The 19,374-nt window shown below is 36.7% G+C and overlaps 1 protein-coding gene across 9 annotated transcripts in view; it reads right to left on the reverse strand.

Moving 5' to 3' along the window:
* ZMYND8 (zinc finger MYND-type containing 8) overlaps positions 1-19,374 on the reverse strand; it is a 48,835-nt gene that overhangs the window by 15,418 nt on the left and 14,043 nt on the right. For 5 of the 9 annotated variants that reach the window (XM_085558056.1, XM_021540900.3, XM_021540902.4 and 2 more), the window contains 8 exons: positions 11,147-11,295; positions 6,565-6,783; positions 5,606-5,719; positions 4,750-4,842; positions 3,380-3,467; positions 2,675-2,730; positions 2,149-2,226; positions 990-1,105 (listed from right to left, as the gene is read on the reverse strand). In XM_085558056.1, coding sequence (XP_085414182.1) covers positions 990-1,105; positions 2,149-2,226; positions 2,675-2,730; positions 3,380-3,467; positions 4,750-4,842; positions 5,606-5,719; positions 6,565-6,783; positions 11,147-11,295 — 913 coding nt within the window. The remainder of the gene's footprint in view (positions 1-989; positions 1,106-2,148; positions 2,227-2,674; positions 2,731-3,379; positions 3,468-4,749; positions 4,843-5,605; positions 5,720-6,564; positions 6,784-11,146; positions 11,296-19,374) is intronic. The other 4 variants (XM_085558053.1, XM_085558055.1, XM_021540906.4 and 1 more) reach the window with 1 other exon arrangement.

Below are 19,374 nucleotides of genomic sequence, written 5' to 3' on the forward strand. Positions count from 1 at the left end.
ACATTGGCAGCTTTTATGCACATACTAATTTATTTTTCCCTAATCATAACGATATGGCTAGTTCAGATACTTTTAAAGAACCATCATTACATTCTATGAATATTTCAGTGCTTAGTTTTGGTAAGTGAGCAAATTGTATGCCTTGGATTATCCCTGGCTTATTTTACTTTACCCAGTAACAATAAAACATGACTTAACACTGGTCAAATGACAAAATATTCCTAATTGGAACAGTCTATGTAACTGCAAGATAACCACTGCTCAACAGTCTATCTGTCATAGCACAAAAATGGAAAAAACAGGTAAGGAAATGAATACTTCACAAGCATCCTCTTAGAAACATTTTACACCCCAGGCCAGGTTGGCCAAATTCCTCAGTGCCAGGAAAGGTTCCATCACCAAGTACTGGACAGATTTTATTTATCATTAAATGAAGCAGACCCTGAAACTGCCTCCCAAGACCCTAATATAGCAGGAACTTTGACTTAATTATTCCATGGTCATGTATAGTTGAATTTTTTACAGCACATGTTATTATAGATTTGTATTTCTAATTCATGACAAATCAACTTGTATTAATCATGGCTGTGTCCATCAAAGCAGAGGATCCAAAAGTACAGAGAACTCTCTTCAGAGCAAAACTGGCATTTTCAACACAAGTTATATTTCTGTATTTTTTAAACCTACAGGTGTGTACATATTCCCATAATGTTTAGTTAACATAAATTACTTCACTGGTTTCTTCCACCTTTAAGAACTGCACTTCTGCCCAGCATGACATCAGACACAGGAATTAAACTTCATACTCACCAGGTTATGTAGGTATCTTACAATTATGTAAGGAACTAAAACTGTGTTTGCTACAGTATTACACAGTTTTTGTTAGGGTCAAGGTTCTAAAGACAGGATGCAAAAACTTGCAAGCACACAAAAATAACAACACGAAATTTTTAAGTACAGCAAAAGACATCTTTTTGTTCAACTCCCACCTGTCATGTTGGCCAAAGAAACGAGCATCAACTTGCCCATCTTTATCCCTCAGTGCTTTAGCAGGCCAGAATGGAAAGCCTTTGAGTTTAGCCCAGACCAAAGGGTGGGGATTGCTCTAGAGAAAGAGGCAAAATACACAGTAAGAAAATGTAAGCAGTACTACCTTCCAATCTGATAATAAAGATGATTTTTTTTTTAATTGTATGTATTCCTTAGATTCAATAAAGATCCAACAAGGCACTTGCCAAATACGAGATTCCATTTTACTATAAACAAAACAAATCCTGATAGGACAAAATGATAAAATTATATTTAAAAAACTTGCTAAACATGAAACCTCACACAAAAATCTTGATTAAAATTGTTGTAATTGCACTTCTTTATTCATTTATTTTTTATTAGTCCCCTCCAAACATATAGCATAACTTAAATTAGGCTCGAGCTAATCTTTGAAAAGCCATAATTTTCACTTAGGCTTGTGTCTTGGCAGATCATAAGACACTAAAAAGTCCTTGATTTAGAGTAAGCAGTACTTAGCAAGAACCAAAACATCAGTGTGTCATCAACATTATTCTCATACTGAATCAAAAACACAGCACAGTTCCAGCTGCTAAGAAGAAAAGGAACCCTTATCCCAACTGAAACCAGGACAGTTCAAGAAAGAACTTGGTGGATTACACACTTCTACTTGAGAATCTTAAGGTGTCTTCCCAAATTCAGTTCAGTATTAAACGGGAAACAGACAACCTATCAATAGATCATGAAAGAAAAAGCAAATCTAAACTGATGCACATCTGCAAAAAGAGACATTCACATTTCAGAAATCCTGCGAGCACTGAGGGTACCACACAGAAGCACTGCTGGAACAAGGCAGTTACCTTATAACTGAGGACAGAGAACTTGTGACCTGGCTGCTGACAGTCTTTACCATTATTTCTAACTGCAGCAATCCTTTTGTGAAAACCTGTAATCTTACACCTAAGTAATTGAGACAGTCTGACTCTACAAGGATGATACTCCAGCACAAGCTGCTTGGTAAACTACAGCAGCTTTCCTTGACTCAGTAAGCACCACAGGTTTAAAACAAAGAGAGGACAACAGTCAAATAAGAACTGATAGTTGAATACAGTAGCTAGACTACCACAATTTCCAACTTACACAAGGCTCACAAAACCAATTCTCGCGTTTTTGGCAAGCAGCTAAATAACATTCCGGACATACTTCAATTTCATTCATCTGAAAAGAAAAAACAAAATAATTGGAGAGATTAAACAGAGTCCAAAGTGTGGTCATTTGCATTTATTCAGAAGAAAATCATATTGTTAGAGTAAAAGAACTACAAAATGTACACCTATGCATCAGATGTTGGTCTCTTTTTCCAGGTCCAAATATTCATAAAAAGACAGGTGCCTTTGATCAGAATCCATATATCCACTTTCTCCACTTCCTTCCCCTCCCATAAGTCTTAATTATAAATTGTGAATATCCTAGTGGAAGAGACATTAGCAATGCTTTTACCAAATGCCATTCTGTAGGCCATGGATATGCATACCTAAGTTCAAGGAAACCTATAAAAATTATAAATCTGCAATACACATATTGGAAAATATGCATTAAGTCACTCACAAATACGTGACAGGAAACACTAAACACAGAACAATTAATTGAATTGGGGTACTCGTACCTCATGCTCACAGATTTTGATGATGACTTTTGCTGTTTGTGTCAATTTGTGATTTCCTGAGGAAACAGTAAAATGCTTTAACCAAGAAAATTGTTGTAGCAGAACTATGATAAAATCAACAGTTTTCAGATATAAAAGTCATCCATAAAAACAAATGAGAAGATCTAAAAAAACTATGTAAAAACATATGCATTAACTATTTGCTTGCCAAAGCAGAACATCAGCACTTTCTTCTCAATGTAACATTTAATAATCTTTAAATGCTCCTTTTTGTAGACTGTTGCAGCCTTCCTACCACTAACATTCTTTCAATGAGGGATTTGGTGTATGATCTTCTCAATTGTGTCTCAATTAAGTGCTGTATGATGGAAAACATTACAGCAGTTCAGGGGTTGGAAATAAATGATGCAGATTGGATCAGGTCATTTAAGGTCCAAATCATTCAATGATCCTATGAACCCAAACCATTCTATGATTCTACCTTATTTGAAATGTCTTCTCTAAGATAGAATGAGAAAGTGGCAGCACAAGTTGTATCTTGCCCTACAGTTTTATTTATGCCACTTGTTAAAATAATTTGTTGGTTTTAGGCACTATAGTCATTAACAGGAAGACAATTTCAGTGTAGAAGTCTATAAATTGCTCTATGACTTTAACTGTGTCAAGGTTTCATATCTGAGGCAGTAAGTACACATTAATACCTACCCCCATTGTAAATAATGCAGTTGTGCAAAATCCATTTGGCATCAGCCAAAAATGCTTCAGTGCAACCGTACATTTTCTTTTTAACATTCTGTAAGGAAGAAATTAACAACATATCAGGAAACAGAAATCAGTAAAAAGTGACAGCTTCTTCCTGAATGTTGTGTCCTATCAGTCATACAATTAAAAAACTGACCCCTGGAGGTGTTCAAGGCCAGGCTGGACAGAGCTCTGAGCAACCTGGTCCTGTGGAAGGTGTCCTTGTTCACAGCAGGGGCTGGAATGAGATGAGCTTTAAAGGCTCTTCCAACCCAAACCAGTCAGTGATGCTATGATATTTATTTACCGCAGAGTTATGATTCTAAATGCTTAAGAATCTCTCAAATTCAATGTACCTTTTGACTGCCCTGAAAATGTATGAACTGTCCAAATTAAATCTAAATAGTGAGTTATTTAGATCAACATCTCAAACATTTCCAAAAAAACATGTTTCCTAACAGTTAGGAACACAATGTTTCTGTAGAAAAGTCTTTGGTTTCTTCTACTGATGTATTATCATTCCACAGAAGTTTTAATTTTTACAAGACCCAGAAAAAATACTGGTCACATTACATTAGACAATATGTTTAATATTACAGTCTACCTAGTGGGTAAGGCAATTTAATTAAACAAAATCAGTCCTGTGGTTTTGTTACCATACTTTATACCATCAACCTCCTCTGTAAGGACACAGAGAATGAAAACTTGTATCTCCACCAGGTCCTGACAGAACAAAGCTCTGTAATGTGTCACTCTTCATTAAGCAATGGAGAATTTCTTCATTGTATGTACTTTCAAATTACTATTGAACTGAAAATGAAAGTTCCATTACCCACCTCTTGACTGTTTCTTTTTTCTCCTACACCTCAGGTGCAGTGGAGATTACAGTATTTGTTAAATGATCAGTAAAATGAGTCAGGAATGACCCCTGGATATACATAAAATGGTGCCTAATTAATGAACCAATGATCCATAATGATCAAATGAAACATAATGCTACATAATGATCAAATGTAAATCCTGCTTTAAGAAGTCTCTCCTGGAGATTATTCATGGAATCAGATTAATTTAATAGAAGAAAGTCAGCAGTGTAAGTTTGTCTTTTTCACACTATTTATTCCTGAGCATTTGTTACTGGCTCAGGCAAAACAGAGAAGTTCAGTTAACATATGATTGGTTTTAAGCTGTAAATGAACTGACTTACATAATAACCAAGAAACCACCCCACCATCAAAATAAATTCAAAAACTTCGCTCTCCCTGCCATCAAACATTTAGAAATGTTACAGATAGCAATCAAACTCAAGGACCTTCCTCAGCTAGCTTCATACAAACCTTCTCTAATGTACAAAGGTCCATTGGATGAAAGATATATTCTGCATAATCTGGGTGTTGATCCAGTGAAACTGGCTTTTGAAATGGCTCTGTCTGTTAGGGGAGAAAATAACCACACTGGTTATTAATACTGAACAGTTTCATCAATTACACAACATTCACTCATTTTCTGTGTTATCAGACAAAATTCTTTAAAGGTAATTATAAAATATTGTGAGGTAATACATTAATAGCAGAACAACAGGAAATAAGGGTCTCATTTAACTGATTTTTCATATGCTGAACATGATGAATTGCAAAAATCACAAAAATTGGGGGATTTTTAAAAGGTACTGCTGTGATTTATAACACACAATGGCACAGGTTTTGGACACACTGAAGGAATTTCCTCAGCATTTTAAAAGTATGCGATACAACCAACTTCTGTGGGAAGAACACTTGCTAATAACAGACAGAAGCTGCATTTTCAACACATATAATCAATAATTCAGTGCCTAGGGCTGTCTATTGGGAAGAGATCATGTCTCCACATTCCCCTTTTATATCTGATACAGCATTGTCCACTTTCAGAAAGTGAGAAACCACTACCTTCCACTGGAAAACCACACTGTATTTTCATTATACCTACTGAAAATACATCCAGAAGTTACATCACAAAACTACATTTTAAATGCACTCCGAAACAGTCTGTACAACCTAAACTAATCTGTCTGTGCTAGACAGGTGGCAGATAGAACAGAAGCTGCCACAATCTGATAAACTAAACATTCATCATCCACTAAAGCAAGTAAACCCCAGATTATGACAAACACATGATCCAAGTATTTAAAGAGGAAAACAATAAAAATGTCCTTACCCCTGGCTGTTTCATTTTCTGTAGTGCAAACTTCAGTAGATATGATAGCTGTTCAATGGTGAGCATTGTCATTGCTTTACTCTGTGTTTCTATGCATTCTGCAACTGTGATTTTCTAAAAGTTCAGATTAAAAAAACACTGTCAGGAAACATTTCTAGATAAATCATTCTCCACTGAAACATTCTAGCAGTCAAATGAAATACAATAGCTGTTCTATAAGAAACAAAACATTTCTCATAATGCAATGTAATTACTCCAGATGCCTGTTTTACCTGGGTTTTCAACTATGTTATCAAAAAAGAAGAAAAAAGGAAAAGAGTTGAAAATTATCCAGCATCTTCAAGATCACATGAAATGAATATGTGAATACATAAAATTCCCAAATACAATGTGGGTTCAGAGCAATGTGAGAGAGTGAGGTCACCTGGGCTCTTATAAAATAAGTGATCAGAGGAAAACATGCCATAAACCAATTTGCTTTCATTACAGATATTTGGATGCTAAGTATTCTCTCCCCAGAAATCACTGGAGAGGAATGATTCAATTCTTCCACAGTAACAAAATACCCACTTGTTTATGTGGACCCTATTGTGCATTTCTTTCTGCACTGCTGAAAAGCTGATCAGCCCACAAGAAGCACAAGTCAAACTAGTGAAAACTTCAGAATGATTTCAGGATTACTGGTGCCTGATGAAGACTTCACTCTTTGAAATGGTGCTTCTCTAGAGCTGGAGACACAATGGGAGTTGGAGATTCATGGTAAGAAGGCAAACACAAGGCAGGTAACACACAGAGAAAAAGTGGTGAAGCAAAGCCATGGATGCCTCCTCTTCTGCACAAGTTTTTCTGGTACCTTGACCAAGAGGCAATAGGAATAAACCAGAAACATTTCAGAACACAGAAAAAGCTGTTTAAATCTCAAAACCAAGAAAGAAATCTACTCCTTATATCAAACTAACCTCACATTCTGGGCAAAACCAATCCCCCTCTGGTTCGGCTGTCAGTTTCAGACACTTAGCATGATAAACCCGAGGACAGAGTTCACAGCAGAGGACTTGGCCTTCCCGATGACAAACCCAGCAATAGAAATCATTCCGTCCATCCTGTGGTACAACATCAACAGGGTCTGTGGTGAGTGGCTGCTTCATATAGTAAAACGGACCATGTCTTAGTTCTGACTGAAATGTAGGCAAGAAAAACAGGTTTGGTTTCAAAACAAATTTGCATTTTTTCAAATCATAATATTCATAATATATAAGCACACAGCAATTTACAGAGTTTGATTAACATTTATGCAAGCACAGTATCTTAGTCATTGCACAAAATCATTCATAAAGAAGTTTACTGCTTATTCAGATGCTGAATGACAATTTGCACTCAAGACCGGAAATAAATCTTTTGTGGCAAGTGAGGGCATTGAGTGCAAGACATGCAATCCAACAAGAGCCAGCAAACATTTTCAGCTTCAAGAAAGAAGTATTGCTATAGAAGCTATTAGGCCCTCTAAACTCAGAATTTAATGCGGCCGTGCAAGCTAAATACTGAGCTATTTAGTGGTGGCTAAACCTAGGACATCTGAAGAGGTTAGTCCCGAAACAAGGAGTTGAACACCATGCAAATCTGTGCTAGTTTGCAGCAGTTTACAGCTTTGTACCACGAAGCAAGCCAATGCCGATTTTGATTAATAAGGCAAACTGTAGAGAAGGTTGACAAAGGAGCAAATCACATCCTGAGCAGCCACCTCCACTACAGGAGAGATTTCATTCACCACCTAAATGCATATCACAATTTGAGACTCACATCTCTACCTGTTTGCCTGCACTAGAAAACAGCATTAACTCTGTAACCTGCATGAACTGGTCCTTCCCTTGAGCCTGACAGCTCAGAGATGACACAGCTGACGCCAAAAACAAAATGTGAAGAGCCTGGGATAGCTGAAATGGGTCCAGAGATACCTAAAGTTTGTTATATCATCTCTGAAGAGCTGCTAACATAGAAAACTACTTTCTATGTATTAATGACAAGGGAACTCAAATTCTCTGTTTGATATTCATTATAGGGGTGGTTGGCTGAGGAGGGAAACAGCCTTGAGACTTTAAACAGCTCATTTAATGTGACTTTTTTGTTTGATGTAAAACCACTTGCTTGTGACTTCACTTGTAATTATCCAAAACTTGTAGTCTAAAGAACCATTTTGTTTTATTCTCAGGTCATTCTGCAAGTGTCCGACACCATTTACAAATCTGCAACTTCTGAGACTCTTGAGCTGTCACATACCCATGTGATTCACAGAACAGTGCAGCCAAACGTGTTCTGTACCTTTGAGGCATCCTGAACAAAATCAGGCACACAGGGCTTCCCCAGAAAGCACCAGCATGCCACTTTGAACCATAGTATTTCTAGATATCTAAAGTTACAAAGGAGGATATCTAATTATTTGCAGGAATAAGGGATCTTCAAGGTAGAAGCAACAACCCACATGAAGATATTGTATCTTAAGAAAACCCAGATTATATAGCACTCTATAATATCTTAGGCTAAGAAAGGATGTTATCTATAAACACTCTGCCACACCTAAAATTTCTCATGATTTTGTGCCAGTTTTGGTGGTTTTCATTTTCTATTCTACAGATGATAAAGCCCAGAGACAATTTGTTCCCACTACAGAAATGGGCAAAGTGCTACTTCTGTACTTCCTATATACAAACATTTAATGACATAACACGACAAGAATTTCAGAAGGATGGTTCTATGAGATCTTGTGGAATAAGTGGGACAGCATAAGGGTTTCAGTCCATCTCAAACTAATTACTACAACAAGCATTCAAATAAAGAAACTAGAATGAGGAAGGGAAAGTTATAATTTCCAGTGCAGAAGCATGTTTTGTTTGCACCTAAGTGCACCACAGCTGTGAGACCATCTCAGTCTTGTATACATGGAAAGGCAGCTATGGAACACTTCCTCCACTGCAGATAAAGAAAATTACCAGAGGAATTTAATATATATTCTGACTTTGAAGTGGATATAAGTAATCTATCCACACTAATTTTGTAAGATTCAAAGATTCTGTTTTAAGACAAACATAAAATCTGTGAAACCTCCACAGAAATTGTAACATCCAAACTGAAGAGAAGTCAATTTTTGCTGGCAAATGAGATGAATTTGGTTTCTGTTCAAGGATGCTTTTATCATTTAGATAACTATCATCTTATTTTCCCTAAGCCAAGTTTAAGAAACAAAATAAAAAAGGGTTTAGAGATTCAACAGAGACCCAAAGAACAAAAGACTGAAAATGAATGATTCAACTGCATCAAGGGACCTTTTCACTTATCCTAGTCAAAGTAATATGTTTTAAGAGTTAAAATTTTAACAGTTATTAAAGTTCAAGCTCAACTAGGTGGTAGCTTGTTTTAAAGGCTTTATTGAAGATATTAAGACCTGTAGAATGACAAAGGAAACTGAAGAAAACAAACAACAGTACTGTAGTGCTGTTTTGGAGAGAAAAAGATCACTATCTATATTCAGTTTAAATTAATTTTGAAACTAGTAGTAAAACAAGCTGACAATTTTAATTACATTATAGCTGTCAAATTAAATGTCAGAAGTTCCTAATTTTTTACCTTAATTACATTCTACAATTCCTTAATTCTTTGTGTGATTTTCAGCACTTTAAATACTTGATGGCACCATACTGAAGATCTGTGACTGAACCAACAACATGTAATTCAAAGCTTCGTGCAACTATAATTTTTGTAATGGTATCTTGAAATGTTCAAGTTCTATAAAGCACTTTGTAACATAGAATATTCAAGTTAGATGCTTCCAGGGAGGTTGTCATACCTCAAAACAGATTTATCAGTCAATCAGAACCACAGCTATCAGCTACATCATACTCAAACTCACCCTGAGAACAAAACTAGAACCTGCATGCTCAGCTCACATCTGTTCAGCAGTAAAAGAATCTTTAAAAACAACTCCTGCTACCACAGAGAGCAGAGTTTGAACCTATTTAGACACAACAATCTTCAGGCATGCCCACTTCAAATGTGACATGCAAGACGACATAAAATGAAAAGCAACTTGTAAAAGCTAAACAGAACTACACAGAAGATGTTTTCTTGCTAACTTGTAACAAACACAACAAATAAGCAAGTCTGATAGGTTTTCTTCATTAGATACACAACTTTATTCTATGCTGTACATTTCAGGTCTGAGATACCTGGAAAACAGAAAAGTATTTACCAAGGGGAATTTATCAAGTTCAACAACGGCAACTGAGTTTTCACATATATTTTTAAATGTAGGAAGAAAAAGTGGAAATTAATACCCAAGGATTCAATTCTACTGTTTGCAAAATTATCTTTGCACTGCACAGTTACAAGCTCAGACTTCAGGGGGGCAATATCTGCCCAGAAAATGCCCAAGATGTAAAGGAATAAACCCAGGCTGCAGTGAAGTTCAGTAAATGCCAAACCTCCAAATGATACAGTTACACCTCCTGATTATCCTGAAATAAAAGACAATTTATACTGAGTTTTAAGGCCTGATTTATTCACAGCTTTTGGTCCAGGACAACTGCAGTGAGTAGGAATTTCATTTTCTTTCTTCACCAGTGCAACTGTTCCAGGATAACGTGGATGCTCTTATGGCAGGAGAAAGTGCTTTGAACACTCAGAATTTAATCCTGTGTTTATGACACTGGCAAAAAACCCCGTGACACAAAAATGTACTTTGAAAAATACACAGGTGTGTCATTAGTACATCAGGAGTGAAGTAATTCCAGTAAGGCTGAAGACTGCTTTCATGTAATCTATTCAAGATGATACACATACTTTACAACATCTGCTATTCAATACAAGTCATATAATTCTTTCACGTGCATCATACAATGATTAAGAAATTGTCAGAAGTCTTGTGGAGTCAAGTTCAAAGAAGGACAACAAATGCTATCAATTCTGCATTCAGAAGACAGTAAAAATAAGGTTACAAGCATAAAGACTGAAAAGTCAGTGTGACCCTTTGATTTAACTAGTTTGGTAGGAGTGTACTGCCTGGAAACTTTAAGGAAGGGGAAGAAATATACAGAGTACCAAGGTGGAGCTGAATAACAGGCACCTAAGAAAGGACTGCAAGCAGATGAGGAACTTGACTGACATTATGAGACCTTTATTAATCTAGGTTATCACACTACTGAACATTTCCTGCTAATAGTTTTAATTAAAAAGTTATTGTTGGTTTTGTTATTATTAATTGTAATTCTGTTCCAAATTGCATTTATTGGTTATACATCTTATTACCTTTACAAAATCACTAAGCAGGACGCAAGTGGTCTTTTTCAACAGATGTAAAGCAATGATCAAAGAGCATTCAAATTAAAATTATAATACCAACTCCTACCCCCACTGCATTCAAAAATTAATATCCATTCCTTAAGAGTACAAAAATGGAGCATCCTTGAAGAAGACTGAGCTCATGATCAGCTGTCTCTACATCCTCTACTGTTTCATGTTCTGGAGTAATAAAACCATGACTTCTCTTACCTGCTCTTTATTATTACTGTTCAATAGACCAGGCTTCTTTTTCTTTTTTATAGGACTTGTTGATGCATCTTGAGGTGAGTGGCCATTGGAGGAATGTGGAGGGCTGGGAAATTTCCTTTTTTGTGCTGTGCGTTCAGCAGAGCCAGGATCTGTAACACATACAAACAATGTGGTTAAAGTCTGCAAATTGATGCAAAATGTTCCAACAATGTTATGGTTTGTCATTCATGCTCTTTAAAGATTTTTATTTCATCATTTTAAAATAAGAGCATTTGCAACTTCATTCTCTCAGAACAAAATTTCAGTAATCCCTGATGAATATGAAATGCTCAGCTCAATTAAGAAGAACTCACTGACATATTTCAAAAGAAACAAGTACACAAGCAGCTGTAAAGGACAGTCACAGAACAGTGATATGATTCTGACAAAATACAAGTGAAATTTCATCAGAATTGGGTCAACAAGTTTAATTTTTCCTTAAGCTTTTACTGCATGTAGCAAAACAAAATTATACACAGAACCACAGGGATCAGAATTCAACAATATCACAAGAAACAACTGAACTATTCCCCTAATATTAAACTGCACAGAAAAAAAATTTAAAACTGCAGTGGTTTTGGCCACTTTCTACACAAATCTATGGATAATACAGTGCTATATGGTGACTTCTGATTGAGCAAAAGCTTGGTTAATGTGTCAATATTTAGGGAAACTATAAATAAATATGAAAAACACATGAAAATATAGGTGGGGGTATATATAACTGAAAGAGAGAAAACAAAAGTAGGAGTGTTTGCCTATCCTGTGTTTTACTACCCTAGAATAGCTACACCAGGCTAAAAACATCTGGAATTTCAACAATTTCAACAATTCTAGAAGTGTCTGCTACCAATTCTGTAGGCACAGTGATTTCAGCAGACATATTAGTATCAGCTCTCAGAGAAACTCTTCTGTTGACATAAGCTATAAAATGCTGGCAAAATATAGTAAACTGGTTTAAATAAACAAACAAAAACCTGTCATGTTTTGAGCTTTGACACTAAAACCTGTGACTTTTTTCCCCTTCCCACACACCCTTCCCCTTTTACACATACTGGCAGCACTTAGCACCAGTTATCTGCTGACATACCTTGGCTGAAATCAATCAATACAATGTGTCTGATGCTATTATTGTTACTTGCTGTGTTTGGATTCAAGCAAATCTGCCTCCTGCTCCATTTAGCCCAAAATTTAGATTGATTTGACAATACAAAGAGCTGCTATGTCACCTATATGTGTGAAAAATACAATGTCTGTTTCCTCCCCTCCTTAAGTAATTATAACAATAAAAATGCCAACACAGTACAAGCATGCTGACAGCAAACTCGAGGGTTTGTCAGTTTAGCTGATTATGCACAGAAGGTGGCAGAAGAACTCCTTGGGCTGGGATATGCTTCATATATCCCAAGAGAGCTGTGCTAATCCAGCTATCCTGGAAGAAATTGCAGCATCAGTGTCAGTTAAACCAAAGTTCACAACACAATCAAAATTATCAAATCCAAAACCAAACAAGCTCTGAATGCTATTTTTTTCATGAAAGTAGAATGGACCTTTTTCAGCATGGGAGCTGTTTGCATTCAGTGATGCACAAAAAACTCAGCTTCCTACCATCACATTAAAGTCTTTGTTTCTTTATTATTATTTGCAAACAATATTCTCATAGGGGTCTCTAAACCCAAGTTTTTCACCAGCAAATAAAGCCATCCCTGTAACTCCCTAAAGAGAGCTGGGCTTTTATTTCCAGATTGTACCTACACAGGCACACCTTAAACCAGGAGGGGAAATGGACAGTAGAGTTTTCTGCTCTTTGCCTTTATTTCTTACTTCCAGGCACAAACTGGAGCACACCAGTTTTCTTTCAGCTCTTCAGCCTCAGACTGTGAGGTTTACAAAAAAGCTGTGACACTGCACATTGTGTCCCATCTCTAAGTTCGAAAATCACCAGTAAAGTTCCTGCCCCCATCATGTGATCCATTTCACTTTTAAATGTTGTTTCTTTCCTAAACTAACTGATTCTGGGTCAGGAAAGTGTTAAACTGTTATTAGCTAAAGCAGAACTGAACGACTATTCAGTCACAGCCGAATCCAAGCTACAATTCAGCAGAAATGGTGCTGATTCAGTACTAATCTTATGAAATGATCACACAAACATGTATGTTTGGTTAAGTAATTTCAAAATCTACTTAAAGTGATGTAATTTTCCTCCTTGGTTCAAGAAGCCTGAGTATACTGGGGATTTTCAAATCAACTAGTGGTGACTCATAGACAAGGTACAAAAACTGACATGAAATAGACTTCCTTTTTCTTTTTCTTTCAGCTGGCAAGTTACTCAAATGCACGGAGGTTTTCCTGAGGCAATATAACTGTAAAAATTAAGGAATAGACAGGAAAACAGCAATGCACAGGCATATTTTTTCAGATTTAGTTGTGCTTGTGGAATAGGCCAGTGTCTTTAACTACCACAGTTAACCAAACTGTGAGGGACTTGATAATATGCACAATCTTTTAATTCAATTCAAGTAATGAAAGAATCTTCTTAAATTGTTTGAGCCTATAATTTTCCATTCTAATTATGATAAAAAATTGCTTTTTGTGTGAATTTCTTTTAGTGGGAATACCCTGTTTATCACAAACTGCTGCTTCTCCCTCCCTGGCTCTCCTAGCTGTGTGAGCAGAGTTCCTGTAGCCAAGTTGTGAGCCAGGTCAAGAAACTGATCCCTGTTAAAACAACCTGTAAGGAGGAAAGTTAAGTTTTAATTTTGAATAATTTCCCTAGTATAGGGTTACTTGAAAAAAGTGAAACAGATCTGGGAGGAAAAAACAGAAGAGACCAAATTTAAGCTGTGCAGTAACTTGGCGACTATATCAGTTATGTAAGGGGTGGATTCAGGTTTCTGCTCCAAAAGGGAACAGCCAGAATTTCTGTGATTTCTTATATGATAAGTAAATATTTTTCAAAAAGCACTTAACCATCATGAATGGTCTCACCTTAGGAAGGATCTCTCACCATGACAGCTGATCATCACTTGGCTTGTGATTGTGTAATCTCCCTGCTCCTACTGAACTCCTATCACACACTGAGCATGCCTCACTGATAAACCAGTTGTATTAAAAATACTAATTTTCCCAAGCAACCTTAGTCCACTGATTTCTTGATTTTTGGTGTAATTTTTCTCTTTCTTAGCACCAGTTCAAAAATGTACTTCTAGCTCAAGTGAAAAAATAGACACCTGAAATAACTTTTGAAATTCTCATTAAAAGTTCCCTGGTTTTACATCCCTAGGTTAGTATTAATTGGTCTGTGATGTTGTCAAGGTTGACAATAAGCACCTCTGAATACTCTTACAAATCATCCACTGGGGAGCAACAAGCTAACCTGAGCTTCACCTGAAGCTTAAATCTTCGTTTCTATATGCCACCATGTAACTAAAGGATTAGTAACTACTGCTCCCAGGGGATAGACTAAAGTTTACTTAAACCCTAAAGCAATTTCATTTCACACTTTATGACTGCTTTGTAAGTCCAACTTTATGTAATGGCAATGCACTTTGTAAGCAAATAACTATGGCAATGACTTACTATAGTTTAGCTTAAAAAATTATAAAAACAAACAAAAGCGTATTATCTTGCTGCAGCATATGGAACACAGACCACAAGAAATATTTTTATACTCTGTGTATTGCAAAGTGCTGCACTGTAAACACTCCATAGCAGGGATCCCTGACAACTGAGAAGTCTTGCTTTTCTCAACAGAAGCAGGTGCCAACTCAGAAAACCTGTAAAAGTAGGATGTTGTTTTCTTTGCTTTTCCTGTGATATTTAAATGTAACTCTTCTTGAAAACAAGCAACATCAAGATGCCTTACTGTAAGAACAAAGCATAAATTGCCCAGTACCACAGACTGATGACACCCCCTTATGCCCTTCTTTCCATACTCTTTTGTTATTTTTTCAATTTAAAAACTTAAGTTAAATGCAATCAAAGCTATTCCAGACTAAAACAATGGCGAGTTCCCAATAAAGCCTTGATGAAGAGCTGAAATCCACACCTAAGTCAAGGTTTCACAGCACTCTTACATAAAGAAAGTTTGTTTCCCTTTTCTTTCTCTAGCACTTGGTTCATTCACCCAGGAAGCAAGATGGTTTGGAAAATCAACAACAACCTTAAAAATTCATTTCAGTTAAATCAGCAGAGCAACAAGTGCCAGAGTTGAAAGTGCCAGTATAAAGGAAAAGGATGGAAATGTGACTTTGACAAGATTATGCTGCCTTAGCCCCCCATCCTCAATGCAATGGATAGCAAGAAAAATGAGAAAAGCCTGAGTAAATCAGAATTCTAATAGACCATGATTTTCAAATTCAACCTCACAAACAAGATAGGCAAACAAAATAAAAGCCTTCCCAAAAAGTGTGGAAATTGCAGGATAATATCCTTTACTCTGAGTGAAGAACTAACCTTCTTTGAGATTATGTGAATGGGAAGAAAAGTTTTGCAGTTCAAAATAAAGTGCAGACAATAAAAAAGAAAATCTTAACTATATCAACTTTACTTTCATGAAGAGTATTACTTATTCAAATTCTGTACCTATTTTTCTTAGATTGTAAATATAAATCCTATTAAAATGAGCTGCTTACTACTTGAAGAATAAAACTTCTGTTCTGGAAATTTTCAGAAAGTAAGAAGAGGGAAACTAAGGAACATTTGTTCAAATATTAAAAGAAACAAAAAGAAATTTAAAAATAAAGATGGTAAGATTTGCAGTCATTTTTATTCTCCAGGAGACAGAAGCAATGTGTTTTTTCAGTGGAAGTATTATTTTAGCCTCACAGGAGACATCAGTAAACTGAAACTTAATTACACCAATGAGCTTCCTGTGATCTAAGCAGGCTTTTGATACCTCAATGCAAGTGGGTCAAATACGCAAAATTCTGAGTAACATTTCCAGCTAGAAACACAACCAACTGTTCCACGTAAGACTAAGACACTCAGCAAAGTGTCACTTAAACTTTAATTTCCAATGCCATGCTATGCCTTTTATTATGGCACAAACAGTTGTGCCAACATTTGGTGAACCAAATCAAATAATTAAATTCAGTAAAATGTAAAAAAACCAAAAATTTATTAACAACAGTTGCATGAAGAATTAATTTGATGGCTTTAAGAAACAGCTGTAAGAAGACAGTCTGAGAGAAGGTACAAGAAAAGAAAGGTGACTGAAGGTTGCTTCAGCTGTCATTACCTTGCAGAAATGTGTATCTATACCTTTAGAAGGAACAAGAAAAAAATCACCTAGACTGCCACGTCTGTCTACTCCTCAAAATCTCTGAATGCCTGTACTTTAAATGGAGTGTAATCAATGAAGAAATCTGACAGAAAATGTAGCAATACTAACTTGTCCCATTTGATAGAACAGGTTTCAATTAATAATTTAGACGAACTCCAGAACTGTGAAGCTTTCCAGTTAAATTTATTATCCTGAATGGTTGTTAAAAGACTTCTGATTTTTCAAATCCATTGCCTGTAATACTTTAGCAAGGGTAAATATCTTAAAACCTTAATAAAATCATGGATAAATCTGTTAGAACTTACACTCAGCTTTGAGGAATTTTAATTTTCTGCCAGAGTTTTGAAACATGATGCAGTTGCAACCAACCACTAAAGCCCTGTTTACATTCCAGAACTTCAACCAATGTAATTAACCCAGTCCAGTTACTTAATGCAATAAATAACAGAGGTCAGGCATGGTTGTGTAAATTCTGATGAACTCCTGCCACGTTACAGTTTTACACAAGTACAAAAAGACACTGTTAGTTGTTTCCTCACTGCAGGACTTTGGGAGATAAAGAAATAGAAACACTTTCCAACAACCTGCAAGGCAAGAGCTGAAAGGCAAGGATAAACTGGAGCCTGGCTGTGCAGATTTGTCACTACAAAGAAAGCTGATAGAGATGTACTATTATCAAATTGTTACAAAATGTATCATGCATTCTCAGAATTCCATTTAATTAGTCATTTTTGTATTTATATTCATGGTATCTGAACATTTTACCACTGAGAGGAGCTCTTAAGACCAAAGTCTTTAACACTGAAAAATCCCTCAAACCTGTAAATGTCAGAATTCTCTCCATTAAGCAGTAGGGCCTCAGTATATGATTTTATGCCAAGCTAAGACCATCTAATGACCAGCTGTCCCTGCTGGGGCAAAGCTGCTCCCAGCCATGTCCAACATCTGCTCAACTCCCCAGTAATCCGGTTCAGTGAAAAAAGCAGGTAGGAAAGAACCTCTCCACCCAAGTCCTAAGAGCCAGCAGAGATGCAAGGCAATGTCAGAGATGTATGACTGATGATGGCAAGAAGAGAGTTAAAGATCTCCTTTTGACTGGGCACTAAACAAACAATGGTTCCAGTATCGCCTAAATACATAAAAACCTGCATGGAAGTCCATCTGTCACCACAGCTTGCTACTGTTAGCAGCTAAATTAAACTAGCAGAGAGGATTTTTTTTTTTAATTCTTCCAGGTAAACAGGAAGAAAACATTCAGTGGAGAGTTCACTCTGTCCAAAGAGAACAAGCAAAGACAGATTTTGCAATGAAACCACAACCTGGAAATGTTTAGACATTTATCCAGAGACCTTGCAAGCCCCATCTTGAAATATTTAATAAACAAGATTAAAAAGCAGTCCATAAGGCTGGAACAGAAATGTAACAAGATGTTTCTGCCGGACATGTTAATGTATCATATACAAAGGATAAAATATAATCATGAAACCATCATGTAACCCACGGCCTCTCTCCTTTATTAAAGGGCAATCCTCTATTCACTCCATTTTTTATTTTTGGACTCCTTGGATCTTGGACTCCTGTTTTTGGATTCTCTTTAAGCTGTCATTTCCCATGTCCAGTTCTCAGATCCCTTATGCTTTCTTATTCTCATCAAGAGAGTGGTGTATTTTAAAACCTTGTCTTTAACAAGGCTGCACATGCACAGCTTATAAGCAGATCTAAATTATAACTGCTAGAGTAACTCTATTCCTCTTTCCCACCTTACCAGCTATCTGTCCCCACAGCTTTTTGGAGACAGGTTACTTGTGTGTAACAGGAGAGTTAATCAGTTCATGATTCAGGCAAAATCTGGTACTACAAAATATGATCAATTTTCTGCTAGATCAGCTGCTTGACACAGCTGACAGTGCAACAGCAGAAGCATTACAGCCAGCAAAGAAGGGGCAGAGAAATGCAGCTGAACATGCAGGACTCCATAGCCCTGAGCCCAGCTACAGACTTGCTTTAGCAATCACAATATAAAGAAGTGTCAGTGATGCCTTCCAGCTCTGCTTTCATTCCAGCCTGGCCCTGTCTAAATGCTTGCTAACAAAGCTCCACACTTCCTGCACCCAACTGGTGTATTCCTGCCTTCTCTCTTACTCCACTTCTGGCAGCCCACCAAGCTGTTTGAGCACACTGAGCTAGTAGAAAACCGTTCATGTTTCATGGTTCAGTTAGTTTCCTGCCAGCTTAGGCATGGAAGGAAGTGGATAAAACTGCTGCACTGAGCAGTTTGACCAGCTCAGGCTGCTTTGAAACCACCACATTACCTAGTCCAATTCAAAGGCTGTGTTCAGACCCATGTTACAGATTAAACAATGCATGGTTTAGTTTAGCTTAAACTGAACTGCAACTGAATTATAGCAATTAAACTGCTTGTACCAAAACAAGAATGTTCATGAGGAGGGAGGTCTGCATCAGACTAATTGGTATTATAGCAATTAAATTTATTTCCTTACAACTTTCTTTAGACACAGACTCACATGAGCTGTACAAACCATACCTGGGCAAGCAGGTTACAGACTTGCAGCACATCTGCTGCTCAAGATCATGTCTGAAGTTGTACAGTGCCATGGATTGATCTCCTGCACAGGCTTCTCACACATCAAAAAACCCAAACAAAGCACAAAGAGCTGTGTACTCCCCACCAGATTTGCCTAGATAAGGCCAACTTCCTAATCTATATCCTTTCCAAAACACACAAAGCAAAACTCTGCACAAGCTAATTGTTGCAAGTGGAGCCATTCCTGCCACCATCCCACCAGTTGAGAAATTTGCTGCACTTTTTCTGCCTTGGACAGAGCAGAGTAACAGTTTTGAAATTCTGGTTTGTGACTTCTCTGCTGCAGAAATACTGCACTGA

The sequence above is a fragment of the Lonchura striata genome, chromosome 20, assembly GCF_050655825.1.
Source record: "Lonchura striata isolate lonStrDom1 chromosome 20, ASM5065582v1, whole genome shotgun sequence".
NCBI classification, from domain to species: domain Eukaryota; kingdom Metazoa; phylum Chordata; class Aves; order Passeriformes; family Estrildidae; genus Lonchura; species Lonchura striata.